Source organism: Scardinius erythrophthalmus (genome assembly GCF_964197995.2).
Source record: "Scardinius erythrophthalmus genome assembly, chromosome: 2".
Classification (NCBI taxonomy): domain Eukaryota; kingdom Metazoa; phylum Chordata; class Actinopteri; order Cypriniformes; family Leuciscidae; genus Scardinius; species Scardinius erythrophthalmus.
In genome coordinates, this window is record NC_138222.1 from 21,403,058 (window position 1) to 21,422,861 (window position 19,804).

The 19,804-nt window shown below is 37.9% G+C and overlaps 1 protein-coding gene across 3 annotated transcripts in view; it reads right to left on the minus strand.

Annotated features, from left to right (window-relative positions):
• Positions 1 to 2,177: 2,177 nt before the first annotated feature.
• The window catches only part of LOC308683822 (cellular tumor antigen p53-like), an 86,955-nt gene continuing 69,328 nt past the window's right edge, over positions 2,178 to 19,804 (minus strand). The window contains exons 9-12 of one of the 3 annotated variants that reach the window (XM_081354609.1): positions 3,925 to 4,031; positions 3,727 to 3,830; positions 3,548 to 3,608; positions 3,159 to 3,428 (exon numbers count right to left, since the gene is read on the minus strand). In XM_081354609.1, coding sequence (XP_081210735.1) covers positions 3,551 to 3,608; positions 3,727 to 3,830; positions 3,925 to 4,031 — 269 coding nt within the window. In that variant the 3' untranslated portion in view covers positions 3,159 to 3,428; positions 3,548 to 3,550. Of the gene's footprint in view, positions 3,609 to 3,726; positions 3,831 to 3,924; positions 4,032 to 19,804 lie in introns of all 3 variants that reach the window. The other 2 variants (XM_081354610.1, XM_081354608.1) reach the window with 2 other exon arrangements.

Below are 19,804 nucleotides of genomic sequence, written 5' to 3' on the forward strand. Positions count from 1 at the left end.
ATTAATGTAGACATAGCCGTATTCGCAGTAGCAAGTCTCAGTACTTGCTCTGCAGCAGCATCTATTCCACCAAGACCAAATATATTAACATCGCCAATATCCATTTCCAGGCCAATCTCTATTATCATACCAATTTCCTAAGAGTTGTCATGACAGAATTGTGGTAATGGAGTGGCCATGTGGGTGACATTAAAAAAAATTCAATTTCTGAAGCAAAACCCCAAAAATTCACAGGAACTGTGGAATGTAGTTAGTTCACCTTGGGCTGAAATACCAATTTCTAGGTGCCAGAAGTTAGTTGACTCGATGCAACACAGATGTGCAGCAGTTTTCACAAATAATGGTTATGCAACTGAATATTATCTAAGTAATTTAAAGTTAAATCTTACATTTATTCAGTTTATAAGTGTTTGAGACAAGTGTACCAAAAAACAAAACAGCAGCAGCGTAGCAGATCTATTCAGTCAAGATCAAACATGTTAACATTATCATATCAATTACCATGCCAAACACTCAAGTTGTCATGACAGAATTGGCCTCAGTTTAACAATGTTTCTCAACTGATAAAAACAAGTAAGAACAAGATAATTGACCGTTCGCAAAAGCCACGCCCCCTAGTTATTGTTACTACGCCCGTCAAACAATTGAGAACCAGACACATAGCCATGGCTGGGTTGAGCTCCATACCTATTGGTATAAGTGATTGGTTTTGGAGTAATGCAGCAGGCATATCTTCCAGGGCACGACAGAAAGGGCTGCAATCTAGTTTAGGTTACAAAGATTCAGTTTCTACCTGTTCTATCAGAGGTATGATAGGTTAGCTATGCTAGCTAAGCTAAGGATGATGACCAGCCTAAACAAGTAACATTAGCCTACAGTTTCCCCACCTCTCAAGTTTAACCTTTCATCATCGCATATGTTATACGTGTCTTTAAACATTTCATACTGCACTCGCTCGCGTCCTATTCGCTTTGGACGCGCGAATATTCAAAATATTCAAGCGTTGAACTAGACGCGATACACGCGAATTTGACGCTCCATTCGCGTTTTGTGTGAACGTAGCATAAGGAACAGGCTCCGATGTCAAGATTGCAATACTGGAATGTGTGTGTGTGTGTGTGTGTATCAGAGAGAGAGAGAGAGGCACGGGCGCGATTGAAGTTACTCCGTCATTTTATTCATACAGGACATCATTAAAACTGCAAAGTGTTGTAAGAGTAACTTACTTAAACTACTTATTGATAATTGATATGCCAAGTTAGCTCGCTAGCTTTACTTACAGCAGACATATGTATGCTTATTAATCTCCGAGGCATTTAGCTGTGAGTGAGGTCTCCCACACTGCTTAATCCATTGTCGGCATCTTTCCGCTTGGGTCTTGGGTTTTGAAAAGGCAAAAAAAAAAAAAAAAACGCCCCCTCCCTCTAAACTTTTGGGGTACCTGGTGTCAGACTTGCAGGTGCCATAGGCGTATCGTTTCACCTTGTTGCTGAAATCGCAATGTTTGACGGAGGTCCTTCTCTCCTTAGTTACAGTTGCTGAGCTAGGATTGGACGAGGACCGTTCGAGGGCAGGGTTTTTGCGAACGGTCAATTAACATGCTGATCAAGACTCAAGGCCTGTTCCACATAAACACCTAAATTACAAAGGGTAGCTTTAACAGAATAAGATAAAGGAACAAGGCATTTTATCACTTTCGGGAGAACATCAGCAAGAGCAGAAATAAGAACTTCAGATTTTTTTCCCCCAGTATTTAAAAGGGAGTTCACCCACAAGTGAAAATTCTGTCAATTTACTCACCCTCAAAATGTTCCAAACCTGTGTGCATTTCTTTCTTCTGCTGAACACAAAAGATCATTTTGAAGAATGTCTGTAACCAAACAGTTGATGTGCCCCATTGACTTCCATAGTATTTTTTCCCTACTATGGAAGTCAATGGGGCCATTCAACTGTTTGGTTAACCATATTCTTTAAAATATCTTTTGTGTTCAGCAGAAGAAAGAAATGCACACAGGTTTGGAACAACTTGAGGTTGAGTAAGTGAATTTTTTGGGCGAACTATTCATTTAACGGCAAGTAATTATCTGCCATCCAATCGTTTATATAGTTTTTGCAAGTTAGAAGAACAGACAATTTTGTAATTTCATGAGGCTTAAAATAAATAATATATGCATAATCTCCATAACAATGATAAACACCCTTTAATGTACGTATTAATTGCCCAAGAGGCAGCAAATATAGCGCAAAAAGCAATGGGGCCAAAACAGAACCCTGGGGAACACCACAGGACAGAAATGCTGTTGATGAGGCATAATTTTGAACTCTGGCTGAAAAAGACCTGTCTGATGAGTATGAAGAGAACCACTTTAAGGCTGTTCCAGAGATGCCAATACACTGACTTTTCCAGGAACTTAGCCATGAAAAGTGGTTGAACAGCAGCTTGCTTGAAATACATTGGAACAGAACCAGACATCAGAGACTTAATTATAGAAAGGATGCAAGGACCATGGTGTCTAATATTTTTAAACAAAGCAGTGGGTACCACAATCAAGAGGACTAAGAGAAGCTAACCAGTTTGGTAAGATCTTCTAATGTAATCTGAGAAAAATTCTCCAGGAGATACAAAGTATTTTGAAAGGAAGTAGAATGAATGTTATTTCATGTACTGTTTATCTAAGCCACAAAAACCAAGTTAACTGTTGCTGATGGTGTTAAACTAAATTTTGGGATTGTGTCTACTACTAGATATGTGACTCTAATGTTTTAAAATTGCATGTGTTTAAGGGATATGAAGCCAGAAAAACTTAGTAGAAAGATGCAGTCTTATAAAACAAAATAAACTGTCGACAATGCAGGTACAGCAACTCAAAAGCATCAGCATAGATTCATTTTTACATAATGCTTCTGTAATTACTTCATGTAATTTTCATTGAGGGTGTTTGAAGCAGGTTGACAATCAAAAATTGTATGCTTATCCTGAATTCTTGTTTGACAAGCAAAAGCCAGTACATCAATTTTAAATATAATTAAAGAAATTATACCTCAGAACCCAAACAGTATATATTTTTTCATTGAACCGCTTAAAACCGCTTTTGAAATTCCTTTTCTATTTGTGCAGTTAGATGCATCAGGGTTAAGAAACACTTCAGATCTAATATGCAATTACAAACTCAACATTTATCTTTTTATTTTTACAAATATATCCTTGCTGGTTTTACAAAAGATTACTGAAGTAAATAGAAGTAGTAAAGCTTTTGCATGTGTGAATAAACATGCAAAAACTGGTGACACTTGAATAAGGTAAGGTACATGACAGATGAAGAGAAGTCGAATTAGAAAACATTTTACTTCACTACTAATAAGAAAAAAAAAAATATTGAGCATGTACATTTTTTTTGTGAAATTTAGAATGTTTGAAACTTTGGCATCTAAAAAAACAAAAAACAACAAAAAAAACAGGTTACCCCACCTTCAGAACAACTAGAAGCAGAACACTGATTTTTTTGTGCATAGAAAATAACATTTTAAAAAGCTATTTATTCTGAACCTTTTAAGATTTTTTTCCACTCTTCGGCTGCAGACAGGATTGATCATGTTTTGAGGCGTGTCTAGAGGAGAGATTAAAATAGGTAAAAAATTTGGCATGTAAAAATTAAGGAAATATTAACTAGTGTTACAACAAGGAACAAAAACAGAGACCAACAAAATGGCTGTCAGGAGTCGTACCGTTTTTGTCTGTACTTTTCTTGGTCAGCAACAGGCATCATGTGCATAAGCTCCAAACTAGCGTTTATAGTCTTTAGCATTTTGAAACGTTCCTTGCCCCGTACCTAGAAAATGAGGGAAAACAAACCTCTTAAGAAATGTTCATGAATTGTCTTTTTATAAAATAAGTTAATTTATAAATATTCCCATGTTACACACATGAAGAATGTAGATGTCTTCGTCAGAACTGGAGTCAGTCTTGATCTTCTTGCACGCAAGACCAGCAGCAGGGAGCGGCTCTTTTAACAGATCAGAAACCTGACGCTCTGGTGTGATTGGGTCAAGGTGAATAAGATTTAACAGATAAAATAGTTACAAATAATGCACATAATACTGGGATGGGTTAGATATTACCATTTTTATCAATTGCTAAAACACTAAACCCTATTCTCTGGACCAAATGCTCAGTGGCCTAAACATGTTTGTCAAATCACTCTTTTGGCAAAACCTCCAACAAGTTCAGTTAGACACTATTTGCAAAACTCTAAACACATTTTCACTCACTAAAACATTTTGCACTGTGCTGGAAATCAAAAGTTGAACAACTACAACACAGTTGTCATTGTTTACACACATCCACTTATTCACACGTTTTTAATGATGTGATTAAAACAACTGTACAACATATAAGCCAGTTCAGAGTGCACATACGTTGATCCGAACAGTGGATGCAAACAATCTGAGAGGGAGAGGAGAAACAGCTTGTCAAAGAGGTGATGGACGAAGAGGACGAGGAAAAAGAGGGTGAGAAAGAGCAAGTTGTTGAGTGTTGTCAAGCTGGCTACAATATTATACTTGCAGTACACAATATATTCAGCTAAGTTGCAATTACAATACTTTACCTAATTGCCAAATTGGTTTACTGTATCCAATATAATTTTTTTCTGCAACTACATGCTCTGGATGCAGTGTAACACTTGACAATGTATGATGAGTAGGAGTAGCGTAAGCTTTGACGCCTCTCGTGGTTCAAACAAACAGGGCAACCGCGTTCGTCATTACGTTGTGTGTTAGTTCAATGGTTACGCTTTTGGCATAAGTCGACTTGCATATGGCCGTCTGTAATTGTAGGGACATCAACTTTACATTTTCACACCCCTAAACATGATGCAGAACAAAAACTGTTATTGGTTGCGTTACATGTCTGTCAAACATCCTCTTGGGCAATGTTTGACAGACCAATGAAAGCTGCAATAGAGTCCAGACCTCCTACCGTAAGTCTGAAGGTCTGGCTATGCGAGACTAGTTTTCCCTGAAGAGATAAAAGTTGTTGTTGAAAACGAAAGTTAAGAGTGAAGCACATTCATTGCGTTTTACTGTGAAATGAGAGTTCCATATCTTTAAAAAAATCATCACATTAATTTCTCTCTCATCCAATCGCAACCCACCCTAAATTTATTGGAATGTTATGTTTTATTACTTGGCCTGACCGACCCGCGGATTCAGGGCTTAAAGTGAAAAAAAATCCTGAGCCTGAACTTTCTGTGGCTCAACCAGGACTTTTACCAAGCCCGTTTCAGGCATGAAAACCGGTCAGGGGTGAAAAAGGTGAGAAGGATATTACCCCTTTAGGGGGGTCCGGGGGCATGATCCCCCGGGAAGAAAATTTTGAAAATTATATATTTAAAGCATCAATCTGATGCATTTTGCGATGCATTTTTTTGCCAACCTTGGAAGAGCTGGAGAAACTTAACTTCAGCCATGAGTCAAAAATATTATGGCCTCCTTGCTTAGTATTATGCAAGCCATTTCATGCCAGCCTGTCACTGGGTCTAACATTTACAGTATATGAGGCACAATGTGGTAAGGGCACCACAAATGGCTTAATGCAAAACCCCCACAAGATATGGTGGACATGCTGTAACTCATCTACTCTCCCATCGTGATTGACAGCCAATACAATGTTATGTAATTCAGATTTGAATACATTTTATTGGCAAAGATAACCTAAAACACACAATACAGTGGTCATCCTCTATTGACGAGGTTTGCCAAATCGGGTTACACAAAGAGCAAGTCGAAGAGCCCAAATACTGTAGAAGAGCAAGTTTTTCACAGTCTATAGGACTGTCACTCCAGTTCAACTCCAAACTAAGTAATATGATACTGTCACTGTTAGGGATGGGTATCTTTAAGTATTTATCAATACTACTCCTCTTATCGATACTCCTTATCGATCGGGTACTTTAACTTTACTTTATAAGGAAAAAAAAAAGTTAGATAGAGACTACTGTATATAGGCAATGTAGCCTAGGCCTATATTTATTTTTTATTACACTTTTTATTACACATTTACTCTACATTTGGACCTAATTTATTTCCGATTTGTGCAAAGACTTAATATATGGGAGGTAAAATACAAGTATAGACCAAAATGTGAAGTTCATATTTTTCTAAATGATCTACACCGCGTGTCTTTCCCGTGCACACCTGTCTCACCGCGTGCACGGCTGCAGAAGGGAGGCACGTAGCGGAGCGGGGATGGTCCGACAACGTGCTCTCGTGCGGGGTACCGGGGATGGACAGATCCAATGCAGCGAATGAATTCATGAGAGCGACAGAGCCTTTTAGTGCTAATTTTAGCGCCGGTGATAAGCGCGGCAACGCAGCGACCCCGTTCGCCCGACTTTATTCCACAGAATAAGCAAAACTCTACACTCACTGTGGATCAGTCGTAGAACTTGCTGCTCTTCTCCTCTTTATCCGATGACTCGTCTGGTCGATCATTAGCGTTTTTTGCAAAAAACGCAAAACTTATTTTGCAAAACTTATTTTGCATAATCCACAACAACAGGCCTGTTTTCCACCTACCCTGCGCCCATTGCCGCTTCTTTTAGATGTTTAAGTTGTAAATAAGCCATTAACACTAGCTACAGCATCCGCGTAGTCATTGTTTTGGTTTCCGAGAGAGGCACGTTAGAGCGAGGCTGCGTGTGAGATGCATTTAGGGACCGTAATGGCGTGTTCACACCAAACGCGAATTTAATTATTTGCGCAAGTAGATTACAAAGTCAATGCAAAGACGTGAATAGACGCCGGGCGGCACGAATGACGCGAATTGGGCGACGCGTTTGCCGCGAAATCTCGATAATCGCATCAAACGCGTTTTCCGCGCGAGTTGAAAAATTTTAACTCGAGCGGAAAATTCGCGTTTGAAGACGGTGAAATTTACCGAGTTGAGTGCGCCTCTGGATGGTGCTGTGAACCCAGACACGTCGGCGTTTGGCTTTCCTCCGTATTTGGGACTTCCACAACAAGTACAGAGCAGCAAGCAATATCTTTTATTTCAGACATGACGGAAAAATTATGGCAGAAAGAAATTGTGTTGATGATGATGATGACACTCCTTTTCGCGGGATGTTTTTATTCGCGAGTGACGCGAAAAACATCCCGCGAGTAATCTAGAGCGAGTAACGCGATGCGAATATACACTTCACGTTTGGTGTGAACACACCATAAGAAGTGCGGGAAAGGCGAGTTTTTTTTCACAAATGCGCGGAAAATCGGGACAAATATATAACAGTCGAGTTCTCCAGCGGGTGGCAATAGTGGTAGGTTGAAGGGGACCGGTGTGTTATTCAAGTCAGATTAAAGTGCCTCCGACTGTAATTTGCAGCCTGATAAATACATTTTGCCTGCGCCGGAGGCCGGACCTGCCCTCAAGCCGGAAATCCGGCCCACCGCCGGAATACTTTAAGCCCTGTGGATTATTCCGGTGTCCACGGATATAATCGTGCTCCGCGCATCACTATTGTGTGCTCCCGCAGAATGTCCTGAGCCCCGGCTCGTTTGAGACCAGCAAGTTTTGAACTGATCTGTCTGGACATGAACTGCCTTTCTGCAGTGGAAATGGGTGCAACGTTTCGAGAATGGACACAGGCAGTGTTTTTTTTTTTTTTTTTTTGGATGTTTAAAGTTGTGAAAAATAGTTTAAAGAAATGTCTTAGCAATTGTGACTTTTTTTGAGGTGGTTATCCATCTTATTTTCAGCCCCCTCATTTAACCCTCTGAGGTCTGGGGTGTTTTTGGGGTCCTTGAGATGTTCTGACATGCCCTGACATTTGTGCTTTTTTCAGTTGCTTATAAACATATCAATGGAAAAAAAAAATTACACTATTTAACACAAACAGGACTACCATGATATGTGAGCCACATGTATGTACATGTTTTCATTTTTGAAAGAATAATGTTTATGCATGGTTATTGAAAAAACTAAAAATGAAAGTTTCTGAAATAAGGCCACAAAACACATACTAAATATATGTCAATAAGACTTTTGACTAATGGATGTCGTCGCCTAGAGTTTTCTTCAAAATGATGTGAAAATCATCCTGCCTAATCATTCACATAAAACGATACATTGATTTAAGTTTTGTGAAACACTTAGTTTGGAAAGGCAATATGCGGATGGGGCGGATCATGCATATTTAGTAGTTTACACCTGATGAGACAATGCCCCTGCATACTTAATGAGCCATTCATTCAGGTGTGTCACCTATAGATAACTTAAATATACAAGCTTCATAAAAATGATCATTCTAGAAGAAAATTTCAGATGGCATTTAGAGGCTTTTGCATCTGAACTCTTCATACATACACACACACACACACACACACACACACACATATATACACACACACACACACACACACACACACACATATATATATATATATATATATATTTTTTTTTTTTTTTTTTTTTGGAATATTTATCCTCTCCCCAAATTTGTTACTAATAAAACACAACACAAATTATTAAAAGAAAAAAAATATATTTACCTTTTAATAGTTCGTCTACATCTACAGTTAATTTGCAGTTTAATACGTTGCTTATACAAATAGCCTACATTTTATTTCAACATATTGCAGTCGATTTTTTTTGCGAGCTGTGGTAAAAAGCGCGCATCTCGGCCGTTCATTCATTCATAAACAGAAACCCGATTCGCGTGAGAAGGAAAAAAAACTTACTACTGTATTCCTCAGCTCAGTCTGATCCTTGCTCCTCGAAATACCCGCACTTCTGAGGTATTTTCCATTATTATTATTCCTCACAGCGCTGCGAGACGGTGTAAACAAGTAATGATCTGAATAAACTTGTGTTTTCTCGAGCTGATATGGGGGCGTTCACAGGTTTGCGCCGTGGATTGCCTCAGTCATTTGCGTTTGAATAGCGCGCGCTCTCCGTGGGCGTGTCACATTACATTTGAATCAGCTGTAATGAGCTCGACTGGAATCGCTCTCTTTTAATACAGATTTCACAAGATAAGAATATTTGTTTTTTATATAAATTACTTTATTTAAAAGAAAAGAATTTAAGCTTCATGCCTGTGTGTCTGTATGTCTGTTTGACAGTATTCACTGAGTTATTGTTCATTTTCGGACGCGTTTCACAATGGACTACACTGACAGAGAGAAGGCAGAACTCACTTCGTGTTTATTTTTCTTTATTTGGCAAAAAGCACATCACTTTGTTTTTATTGTGAGTATACACAAAAATAATACACATTTAACAGAATCGATTGATGTATGAAACTTGTTTGTAAAATCAAAGTCAAAAGAGTATTTCGGGTCTCAATTCAACTGATAAGGAAAAAAGCGAGCAGATCACGCCGGCGTGATTGCCGACCTCAGAGGGTTAAAGGGATAGTTCACTTGGAAATTAAATTTTGGTATGTTTTAGCTTACCTCAAGGGCATCCAAGATGTAGGTGTCTTTGTTTCCGCAGTAGTTTCAATTTCGATATTTTTAGGTCAAACCGTTCTTGTCTGTCATTCAAATAATGCAGGTCTATGGTCACCACCTCAAAGTGCATGCACAGAGAAGTCCAAATTAAACAATTCCCCATCGTAAGTACACATTGATGGCCTAAGACATGAAATGAGCGGTTTGTGTGATAAAACGAACAGTATTTATATCGTTTTTACGGTACACAACCATGTCCAAGTGTTCTGAGGGCGCGCGCTTCCTGGTGTGACACGTGTGTGCGCGTTCTGGCTTAGTCTGCGCAAGCGCCGGAAAGTGCCGGAAGTGATCTCTCGTGCGTAAAAGGTAGGTAAAAACTATATAAATACTGTTCGTTTTCTCACACAAACTGCTCGTTTCGTGTCTTAGGCCATCAATGTGTACTTACGATGGGGAATTGTTTAATTAATTGTTTTGCGAGGATGACGATGACGACGACGACACATGCATCATATTGTATTGCATATAATGTGTGCTGGTCAACTAGTCTAAAATTAAGAAACCCCTAGGAAAAAAAAAACAAAAAAAAACATAGGAACATTGTGCACAATTATTAATTTATTACTCCAATATCCAAACAGGGAAAAGGGCTTCTATTTGTGACGTGCTGTCATTGCGTTTGAACATTGCACATTTTAAACAGGACATGCATTAGCTGAATAAATGTTAGCCAGTACAAACATTTATAGAAAACAGTTGACAATGAACAGACAGGAGTCCAATAATAGCATACTAATCACTTATTCTAAAAATAATATCAAGTATAAGTTAGACGAATCAGACATATAATGAGGGCTGTGTTAACAGTAAAACGTCCGTCATCAACGAATTTTAAAAACACGGATGGATAATACAAAATGTTTTCTGACATTGACAGAAAAAAAAAACCAAGCAAGAACAAATTTTAAACTTAGCCCGTCAATTTTCATTTTACAATTATCTTTTCTCTCTGTGCGCGCGCGTCCGTGTTTGTGAGAGCTCGCGCAGCACTGATACAACGGTACTTTTTAACCCAAGTAACTAACAAGCTAGTTTTCATACAAAATAGATATGTAACATAATTAGGTACTTTAGTTAACACAATAACGCAACAAATGAAGGCTACGTTTCTCAACACTGAGAATGAATAAATAAACGTTTCTCCAGACTCACGTTTATCGGTAATCCACAACACATCACTTTCATAATCACTAAGCCATAGCGATTTCAAATTTATTAAGATTTATTGTTCAGCATTACTTGAGTTGAGCATTTTATTATATGCATGGCTGAATGATGTCTTCCTCTTATCTGAGTGACCATGACAGAGTATTTTAAGATAATCCATGCGATCCATGTGATCATCGAATCCATAGGATTAAGTTAACAATACAATATTTCAACTTTCCACATCGAGCCCAGGCCGTTTACCTTCAGGAGTCAGAAGTACCATGACTATTACTGTCCTCGCTTATGAAATCAGTCAGACGGCGGCCGCTGTGGAAGGGGGATCACACGGGATTCTTTATTGGTGTCGATTTTCAGTCTCTTTTTAATGATAGGCCTTACGCATCTGTCAATCATCCCCCGCTTGCTATTTGATGAATGAACCCAGCACTATGATTGGTCGAACTCTTCTTCTTTTGCTGTTGCTTGATTTGAGGACTGCGCGTGCAGAGGCGTCACCAGGTTTTTGCGTAGTTTAGAGTAACAAATTGTACCATCGTACTTTGAAGTCAAAATGCGTATCCGCTACGCAAAATGCGTACATGTTGGCAGGTCTGTGGATGCCCTTGAGGTAAGCTAAAACATACCAAAATGTAATTTCAAAGTGAACTATCCCTTTAACCCCCTGGGGTCGACGGTATCGCCGGCGATACCAGCTCGCTTTATTTCAGTTCAGTTCAAAAGAAATTAATTTTGCTCTGTGGACTTTGATATTACAAGCAAGTTTCATACATCAATCGATTCTGTTAAATGTGTATTATTTTTGTGTATACTCACAATAAAAATAAAGTGTTGTGCTTTTTGCCAAATAAAGAAAAATAAACGTGATGCGAGTTCTGCCTTCTCTCTGTCAGTGAAGACCATTCTGAAACGCGTCCGAAAATGAACTAACTCAGCGAATACTCAGTCAAACAGGCATACAGACAAACAGGCATGAAGCTTGAATTATCTTCTTTTAAATGAGGTAATTTATATAAAAAACAAATATTCTCATCTTGTGAAATCTGTATTAAAAGAGAGCGATTCCAGTCGAGCTAATTAGAGCTCATTCAAAGGTAATGTGACTCTGCCCACGGAGAGCGCGTGCTATTCAAACGCAAATTACTGAGGCAATCCAAGCAAACCTGTGAACGCCCCCATATCAGCTCGAGAAAACACAAGTTTATTCATATCATTGTAGCCTACGTGTTTACACCATCTGGCAGCGCTGTGAGGAATAATAATAATGGAGAATCTACCTCAGAGTGCGGGTATTGCAGGAGAGAGGATCCGAATATGTAGTAAGTTTTTTTTCCTTCTCAAGTTAATCGCGTTTCTGTGAATGAATGAACGGCAGCCGTAGAGATGCACGCTGTTTACCACAGCTCGCAAAAAGACAGTTTAAATCTCAGCATCTCTGTGTGAATGAATGATGATGTTTTAGCAAACTGTATTGCTTTACTGAGTTGAGTAAAAATCGACAGAAATATGTTGAAATAAAATGTAGGCTATTTGCATAAGCAACGTATTAAACTGAAAATTAACATTTATATGCCCTAATATTTCATAAAAACAACGTTACAGTCAGGCGTTTCTGTTTGTGAATGAATGTTTCGGTTTTAGCAAACTGTATTGCTATACTGAGTAAAAATCGACTGAAATATGTTGAAATAAAATGTATTTGTATAAGCAACGTATTAAACTGCAAATTAACATTTATATTTCTTATAATAAAAATGAAAGACCTATGTTACAGACATATGAAAGACAACATTTCGTTGATTAGTTTTGGATAGATTATACATTTTTACTGTAAAATATCTGCCACCTCAAATAAGCTTTTGTTTGCCAAAATTTGCTCATGTTAAATATAGTATGTTTTGTCAAAAATAAAGTTATCAAATAATCAATCAAATCCTTACCTTTGAAATATGTATGATAAAATGTATACTTTAGTTTTTACAAAGAAAGATTACACTTGAATTGTTGTTGTAATTGTAACCTTTTTAATAAAAAATATATTTACAAGGTAGATGTAAACAAACTATTAAAAGGTAAATATAAGCCTTTTCTTTAAATAATTTTTATTGTGTTTTATTAGTGACAAATTTGGGGAGAGGATAAATATTCCAAAACTGAAAATACAGTATGAGAATTAACTGCACAATTACTAGACATGTTTTCCTTGGATATTATAGGCCAAATTGCAAGCACAATATGTGGAAAAATAAAAAAGAATTGAGATGCTTCCAGCTGATGCTCTTGCATTCTTGTGGCTCAGTGACTCACCTGAATGAAAGGGTCATTAAGTATGCGGGCCCCATTGTCTCTTCAGGTGTGAACCACTAAATATGCATGACCATTGACGCCCACTCCGCATATTGCCTTTCCAAACAGAAAGTGCTTTGCAAAATTCAAATCAATGTATTGTGTTATGTGAATGATAAGGCAGGGTGATTTTCACATCATTTTGAAGAAAAAACACTAGGTGATGACATCCATTAGACAAAAGTCTTATTGGCACATATTTAGAATGTGTTTTATGGCCTTATTTCAGAAACTTTAGTTTTTAGTTTTTTCAATAACCATGCATAAACATTATTCTCTCAAAAATGCAGACATGTACATTCTTGTTGCTCACATATTATGGTAGCCCTGTTTGTGCTAAATAGTGTGTAATTTTTTTTTGCCATTAATATGTTTATAAGCAACTGAAAAAAGCACAAATGTCAGGGCATGTCAGAACATCTCAAGGACCCCAAAAACAGCCCAGACCCCAGAGGGTTAAAGGGTAACTAAACCCCTGGTCAGAGCCTGACTCCACCCACTGGCAATATTTGAAAAATGCTAGAAAAGTGGGCAGACCCCAGCGGAGATAGAGGGGACGAACCGTACGGGAGGGCGTGCACCTGAGACCTGCTGTCAGACTCTCTAAAATGGAGAGTGACTCACAGGGTCGCAAGACGACGAAAAGTACACAAAAATCGATTTTTGTGAAAAATCGATTGCACAATCGATTGGACCAACCAACGCAAGTTTCGAAAACGAAAATAGGGAATCAATTTTAACGGTCTTTTCTCGGAGCGCGTCCAGCTCGTCACGATACGCCCACAGCGAACGTGCGTCATACAGCAACTGCAGGCTCTGACAAACACGCATAATAACAGCAAATTATACTTCTGCATAATGTGTCTCTTTTTACTACAAAACTGTGAATTCTGCCGGTATGCAGACAGTCTCGTGCATTCAGAGACAAATTCGGGCTACGCGTCTACAATCGCCTACGTAGGCGAAATTTGTTTGACATTTTTAATCGTAAACACATCCATGTTGAACACTGAGGTAATGTTTTTCATTTATGCTATGGCAGTCCACTCTCCTTATTGTTTTTCGAGAATGTTGCACTCCTGTTTGTCATTGTGCACGAAACTTCACGCCAATAAATCATCAGAAATATTGCAGACTTGTGCGCGTCTCAAGCGCCCTCTTTACGTTCGTCCTAATGCCTGTTCATTGTCCGTGGATTTGCCCATATTTTGCTTTTAAAATGGAAACGTCTTTAGACATGGAAAAATCGATTTTACAATCGATTCAACGAACACTTATGTCTCAAAAATCGAACAGGATTTTTTCACAAAAGTGACAGCCCTAGTACAGACCCTTTCCAAAAAATTACAATATAAATGAAAAGTTTATTTATTTCCATAATTCCATTCAAAACGTTAAACTTCCATAGATTATAGATTCAGGGCCCACAACTTAAACGATTTCAAGTATTTAGTTGTTTGTTTGTACATAATTTGGGCTTCCAGCTCATAAAACCCACGAAAACAGGATTTCAAAAAATTAGAATATTACATGAAATCACACAGTAATTACACAGTGATACCATGGTCATTGAACCAGGTTTTGGTTCTTTTGGCAGTGTGGGCAGGTGCAAATCCTGCTGGAAAATGAAGGAAGCATGAAGTGCTCTGAAAATGTCCTGGTAGACGGCTGCGTTGACTCTGGATTTAATAAAGCACAGTGGACCAAAGTCCTCTTTTCTGATGAGAGCAAATTTTGCATCTCATTTGGAAACCAAGGTCCCAGAGTCTGGAGGAAGAATGGAGAGGCACACAATCCAAGATGCTTGAAGTCCAGTGTGAAGTTTCCACAGTCTGTGTTGGTTTGGAGAGCCATGTCATCGGCTGGTGTTGGTTCACTGTGCTGTCCACTCAACGCAGCCGTCTACCAGGACATTTTCAGAGCACTTCATGCTTCCTTCAGCAGACAAGCTTTATGGAGATGCTGACTTCATTTTCCAGCAGGATTTGCACCTGCCCACACTGCCAAAATAACCAAAACCTGGTTCAATGACCATGGTATCACTGTGTAATTACTGTGTGATTTCATGTAATATTCTAATTTTTTTAAATCCTGTTTTCATGGGTTTTATGAGCTGGAAGCCCAAATTATGTACAAATAAACAACTAAATACTTGAAATCGTTTAAGTTGTGGGCCCTGAATCTATAATCTATGGAAGTTTAATGTTTTGAATGGAATTATGGAAATAAATAAACTTTCCCATGATATTCGAATTTTTTGGAAAGGGTCTGTACATGCATCTGATGAGTTTTATCGAGTTGATGTCAATAGCGCTGTAGGCATTTTCATATTTTGCCGCTATGTGAAAAAATCCAGCAAAATGCGCTGGCGCGTTTGTCGACCCCAGATGATTAACTTTAGCCTAAATATAAATTGTGATTATATATAAGATCACTCACATCAAGACGCCGCTGCGGTGGTGGAGTCCATGCAGGAGAAGCCCATTTCCACCTCTATTGCGTTGGAAAAGCAATTCCGCGTAAAATGGAGGTTTCACACTCACGGTCTTCCAGGCCAAGTGCATGCAACCACTGGCGCCTAATTTCCAAGTCTGCTGGAAAGCTATTTAGTCCAGCAGTGCTGTTGCCACTAACAACACTACACCTACCACTGTACTAAATACAGATAAATCTACGCTAGCTCGTACCAAGGGCGTGGTAGCTCGTACCAAGGGAGGGCGTGGTGAGCTGGAACCTGCTTACGTCACGCAGTACCGCAACATCCAATAAGAAAATTCAACTGCAGTAGCCACCGTTCAACCTGAAGAGGGCAGCACTCAGACGTTTTTACACCATATATTGTAGAATTAAAACACTTTATACCAGAGATGGGGGACTCGAGTCACAAATTTAAGGATTGCTTGACTAAATTAAGAAAATGACTCGACTTGACTTTGACTTGAGATCCAATGACTCGAGACTTGACTTGAACTGTATGACTCGAGAATGACTTGATATACATTTTTATATAAATCATCGCAACATCAATTGAACAAAATGAAAGCAACGGAACCATTGACGCCAGTCATCAGATTCTGCGCGATTGCGTGACGCTGCACAAGCCCAGAAAAAAACATACAATGCAGTGAGCACGGCAGCACGCTAAATACAAAAACATCTCCCAGCATCGTTTCTTTTTGGATATAAACACTAGAAATTGACCATATTCATACACAAAGATTTGTTGTACGCATAATAACAGGTAAGGGATATCGGACGACCATCACAACCTCGAACAGTCGAACTTCATTCACCAAATCTAAAAGTAAGCTATAGCTTGTTTAACCTGTTTGTTATACTTAATTTGACTATCGTTAAATCTAGAGAGAATATTGGCCAAAACAGCATGCCTCTTTATAAACAATTATGTTTTCAAATGTAGCTTAATGTTGTCAATATTCAAATGATAATTAATGATGGCATATGTTTTGTATAACATTTGCCACATTTCTTTCCAATCATGCTTTAAAGCCAAATATGTCGTTCTTTCCAATGACAAAAAACAACATAGAAAACTGTTAATGTTTTGTCGTGTTTTATGTTTATCTTAAAGCAGGGTTAGATGTTATCAGGGGGTTGGGGGCAAAATGCCAGCAGAATTAATATGCACCCAAAATTCTAAATGTGGTGGAAAAATTGCCCTAGTATGAGTTATTTTTATAATTAGCCTATAACATTTGATATTAAAAAATATTTCCAGAATATTGGCGCGATTGCAAATGTGATAATGATTTTAAAAAACAGGGCCCGGTTCCCCAAAACGTTCTTATCGCCAAGTAGTTCTTAACCTATTCCTTAACCTGTTAAGCTTCACCAGTGCGTGGGCGCACTGAAGCGTTTTTTTATTTATATAGTTCAAAGTTACTATCAGATTTAATGTTATACCTTGACAAACTATACATCATTAAAAAGATATAATACTCAAGTTTCAGTATTTGACCACTATTGTATTCTGAGAAATTTATAGTGACAGTTATGTCTTAATTTGTGTCAGGAGTTATGAAATGAAAAAATGAGTCGATACCTTTAATATGAATTATGCGCGTCAGCCGCTTCCATTCATAAAAAACTCCCGTGCTGTCGTCATGACAGCGATACACAAAACAACGTCCTTCAGGACTTTTAGCTCAAAAATGTGCAAACTTGGAGAAATATTGATATATTCTCATAGATTCACGTCATATTTCTAAGGACAGGAATAATATTTATTGAATTTATACCCAAATGCGTCGATGTAATCATTATGATCGCTTCTTACTGAGATGTGCAGTGTTTTCAATTCATACCAATAGCCTGAGGGCGCTATATGCACAAAAAATAATCCATATATGGGACATGAAGAAGAGCCATAATCATGTGACATTCCAGGACGTCACTGCTACACACAAAGCTACAGAGATCCCGCTGTAATATGCATGTTTTGAAGACAATAAACATGTTTGCTATGATATTTGATTTGCCTGTGTTCTTCAAGCCATGCCAGGTATTTTCATAATAATAGATTATATTTATAATGTAATGCTAATCGATATAGACTTTATCATCGTGCATAAAACTATAAATAATGTTTTCTGTCTGATTTTTTTTTTATCTGAAGCCAAATTATATCACAGAAGATTATTTAAAACACTCGATTGCATTATGAAGTAAGTTTGGAGCACAAACATGGTTTTAATCTCATAAATGGTCGTGTATTGATGGTGTGCTAAGCTAACATGCTAGCTAGCCCAGGTGCACCTGCCACCAGGGGTTATTCTTTTATGAATTTTGTTCTAAATAAGAATGCTTACTGATATGTTTTAGTGCATTTGACCACTATTTAGTGCACTTCAAATGTGAAGTGAGAACTTTGATAAAAGAAATTAGGGATTGAAACCCTGTGAATAGCCAGTCGTTAGTAACTATAATGCAGACAAAAGAAATGCATATTTCGAGCCATAACCAGGCTGGAGAGGTGTGAATGTGTGCAGGGGGAGACTGAGACTGAATGGGGCTCGTTTGCACCACAAAACAATAGAGACAAAAGTCTGAATGGATGCTTAGACGATGACTAAACATCAGTAGCATTTTTAGAGTAGCCTAATCAAAATAAAGTCATGACATGATCTTGAAAAACATTTAACTAAATACAGAGTTTTAGACTTATTATCTTCATATTTTAAATATAACATGGTCAGACATGTGGCTTTAGCTGTAGTGCATTTCTAGTTTGCTCCAGTGCCAACTTCAATTTTATTTTCATTAATATGTTTCATAAAAAAAAAATTCTAATAACTTTACAAAACTTTGAAGCTATTTAAAAAAAAAATCATTATGACAATAATTAATTCTACATTTACAATAAACTACCAGGTGTCAGCTTTCAAATGAGATCATACTTGTGCTTTTAGTGCAAAGGGTTCATGAACTGTATCTGTTTCAGTTTGGGTATGTCATTTCTGGGGATTTTTCAAAAGTGGGGTTGCAGCTTAACAGGTTAACCTCTATCTTAACGTTATGGCACGATTCCCGACACGTTCGTACGCTAAGTATATCTTCTGTAAGTCACACTTTCGTAAGGTTGGTCTGGACCACTCTTAGCTTTACCTTATCACTGTTGCAGGTCTATACGAATATAATTCTGAAGTTTTAATACACCCAGAGAGTATTCAATTAGGCTAATTCAAGTGTTTTCATGCAAAGAATAAAATTGTCATTACACTGATTGTTGTTAGATTTTTAATTATATTATTATACAATATTATTAATTTAATTAAAAAGCGCTTTTTTTAAGGCCAGTGAAAGCATAGGCTACTGTCAGTTAAGTCCTATTCGGACGCTAGTATTGTTTCTCATGGGCTCGTCCGGTATTTTAAACATTTACAGGGGTAAGTCGGTGATTTTAGTGCCGTCCGAATCCATAATATCAGTGTTTTTTCTCACCCAACCCGCGTAAAAATCCCTGGCCAAATTAGTACCTACTGTTTTTTGACAAACAGGTCGTGTGGTAATTTAATTGCCGTCTGAATCCACATCTCTGAGTTTACAAGAAGAGATTCAAAATCCGCTGTTTAAATCCTTTTTGATCATTGCCGAGCACCGTATGTAAGATGTACACTTTTATTACTGAAATGCTGTAAAGTATTTCCAAGAACAATATTTCATCGCAGCTCTACCTCAGCGAACAAAAATGGGAAAGAGAAGAAAGCACATACAAATTTGAAATGGTTATTATGGCAGCAATATATGATTTTAAAATATGTAGGCTAGGCTATTATAGTTTGTATCATTTTTTATAATATCCCATGAGTCCTAATAAATGCAATTTCAACTATTTCTGAAGTGCTTCTTTTATAAAGAACACCGCTTTCTCACATAAACAGCCCCTGCACGAGAGAATAATTGATTCTCGAGCCATCGATATCAACCAATTCAGCACCATCGCCACGGACAACACCCAGTAATGTCGCACGTAAGAAGGTATATCTTAAGCAGCTTCCTAAGGTATGGCTCGGGGAACACACTTAGGAACATAAACAACTTTGGTAAGATATATCTTTCGAGTCTTCTTAGCACGCTAAGAGTGAGCGTTATCGGGGAACCGGGCCCAGTTCAGTACACAAAGAGTGAATATTGAGATGTGACATTTTAGACATAATATTCCAAATATTCTCTGTTTTTGCTCTATTTCTCCAATGACAATAGTTCCAAACAAGCCACAGAAAGAGTTATGCGTATTTGTGATTCAGTGACCTAGTTGCTT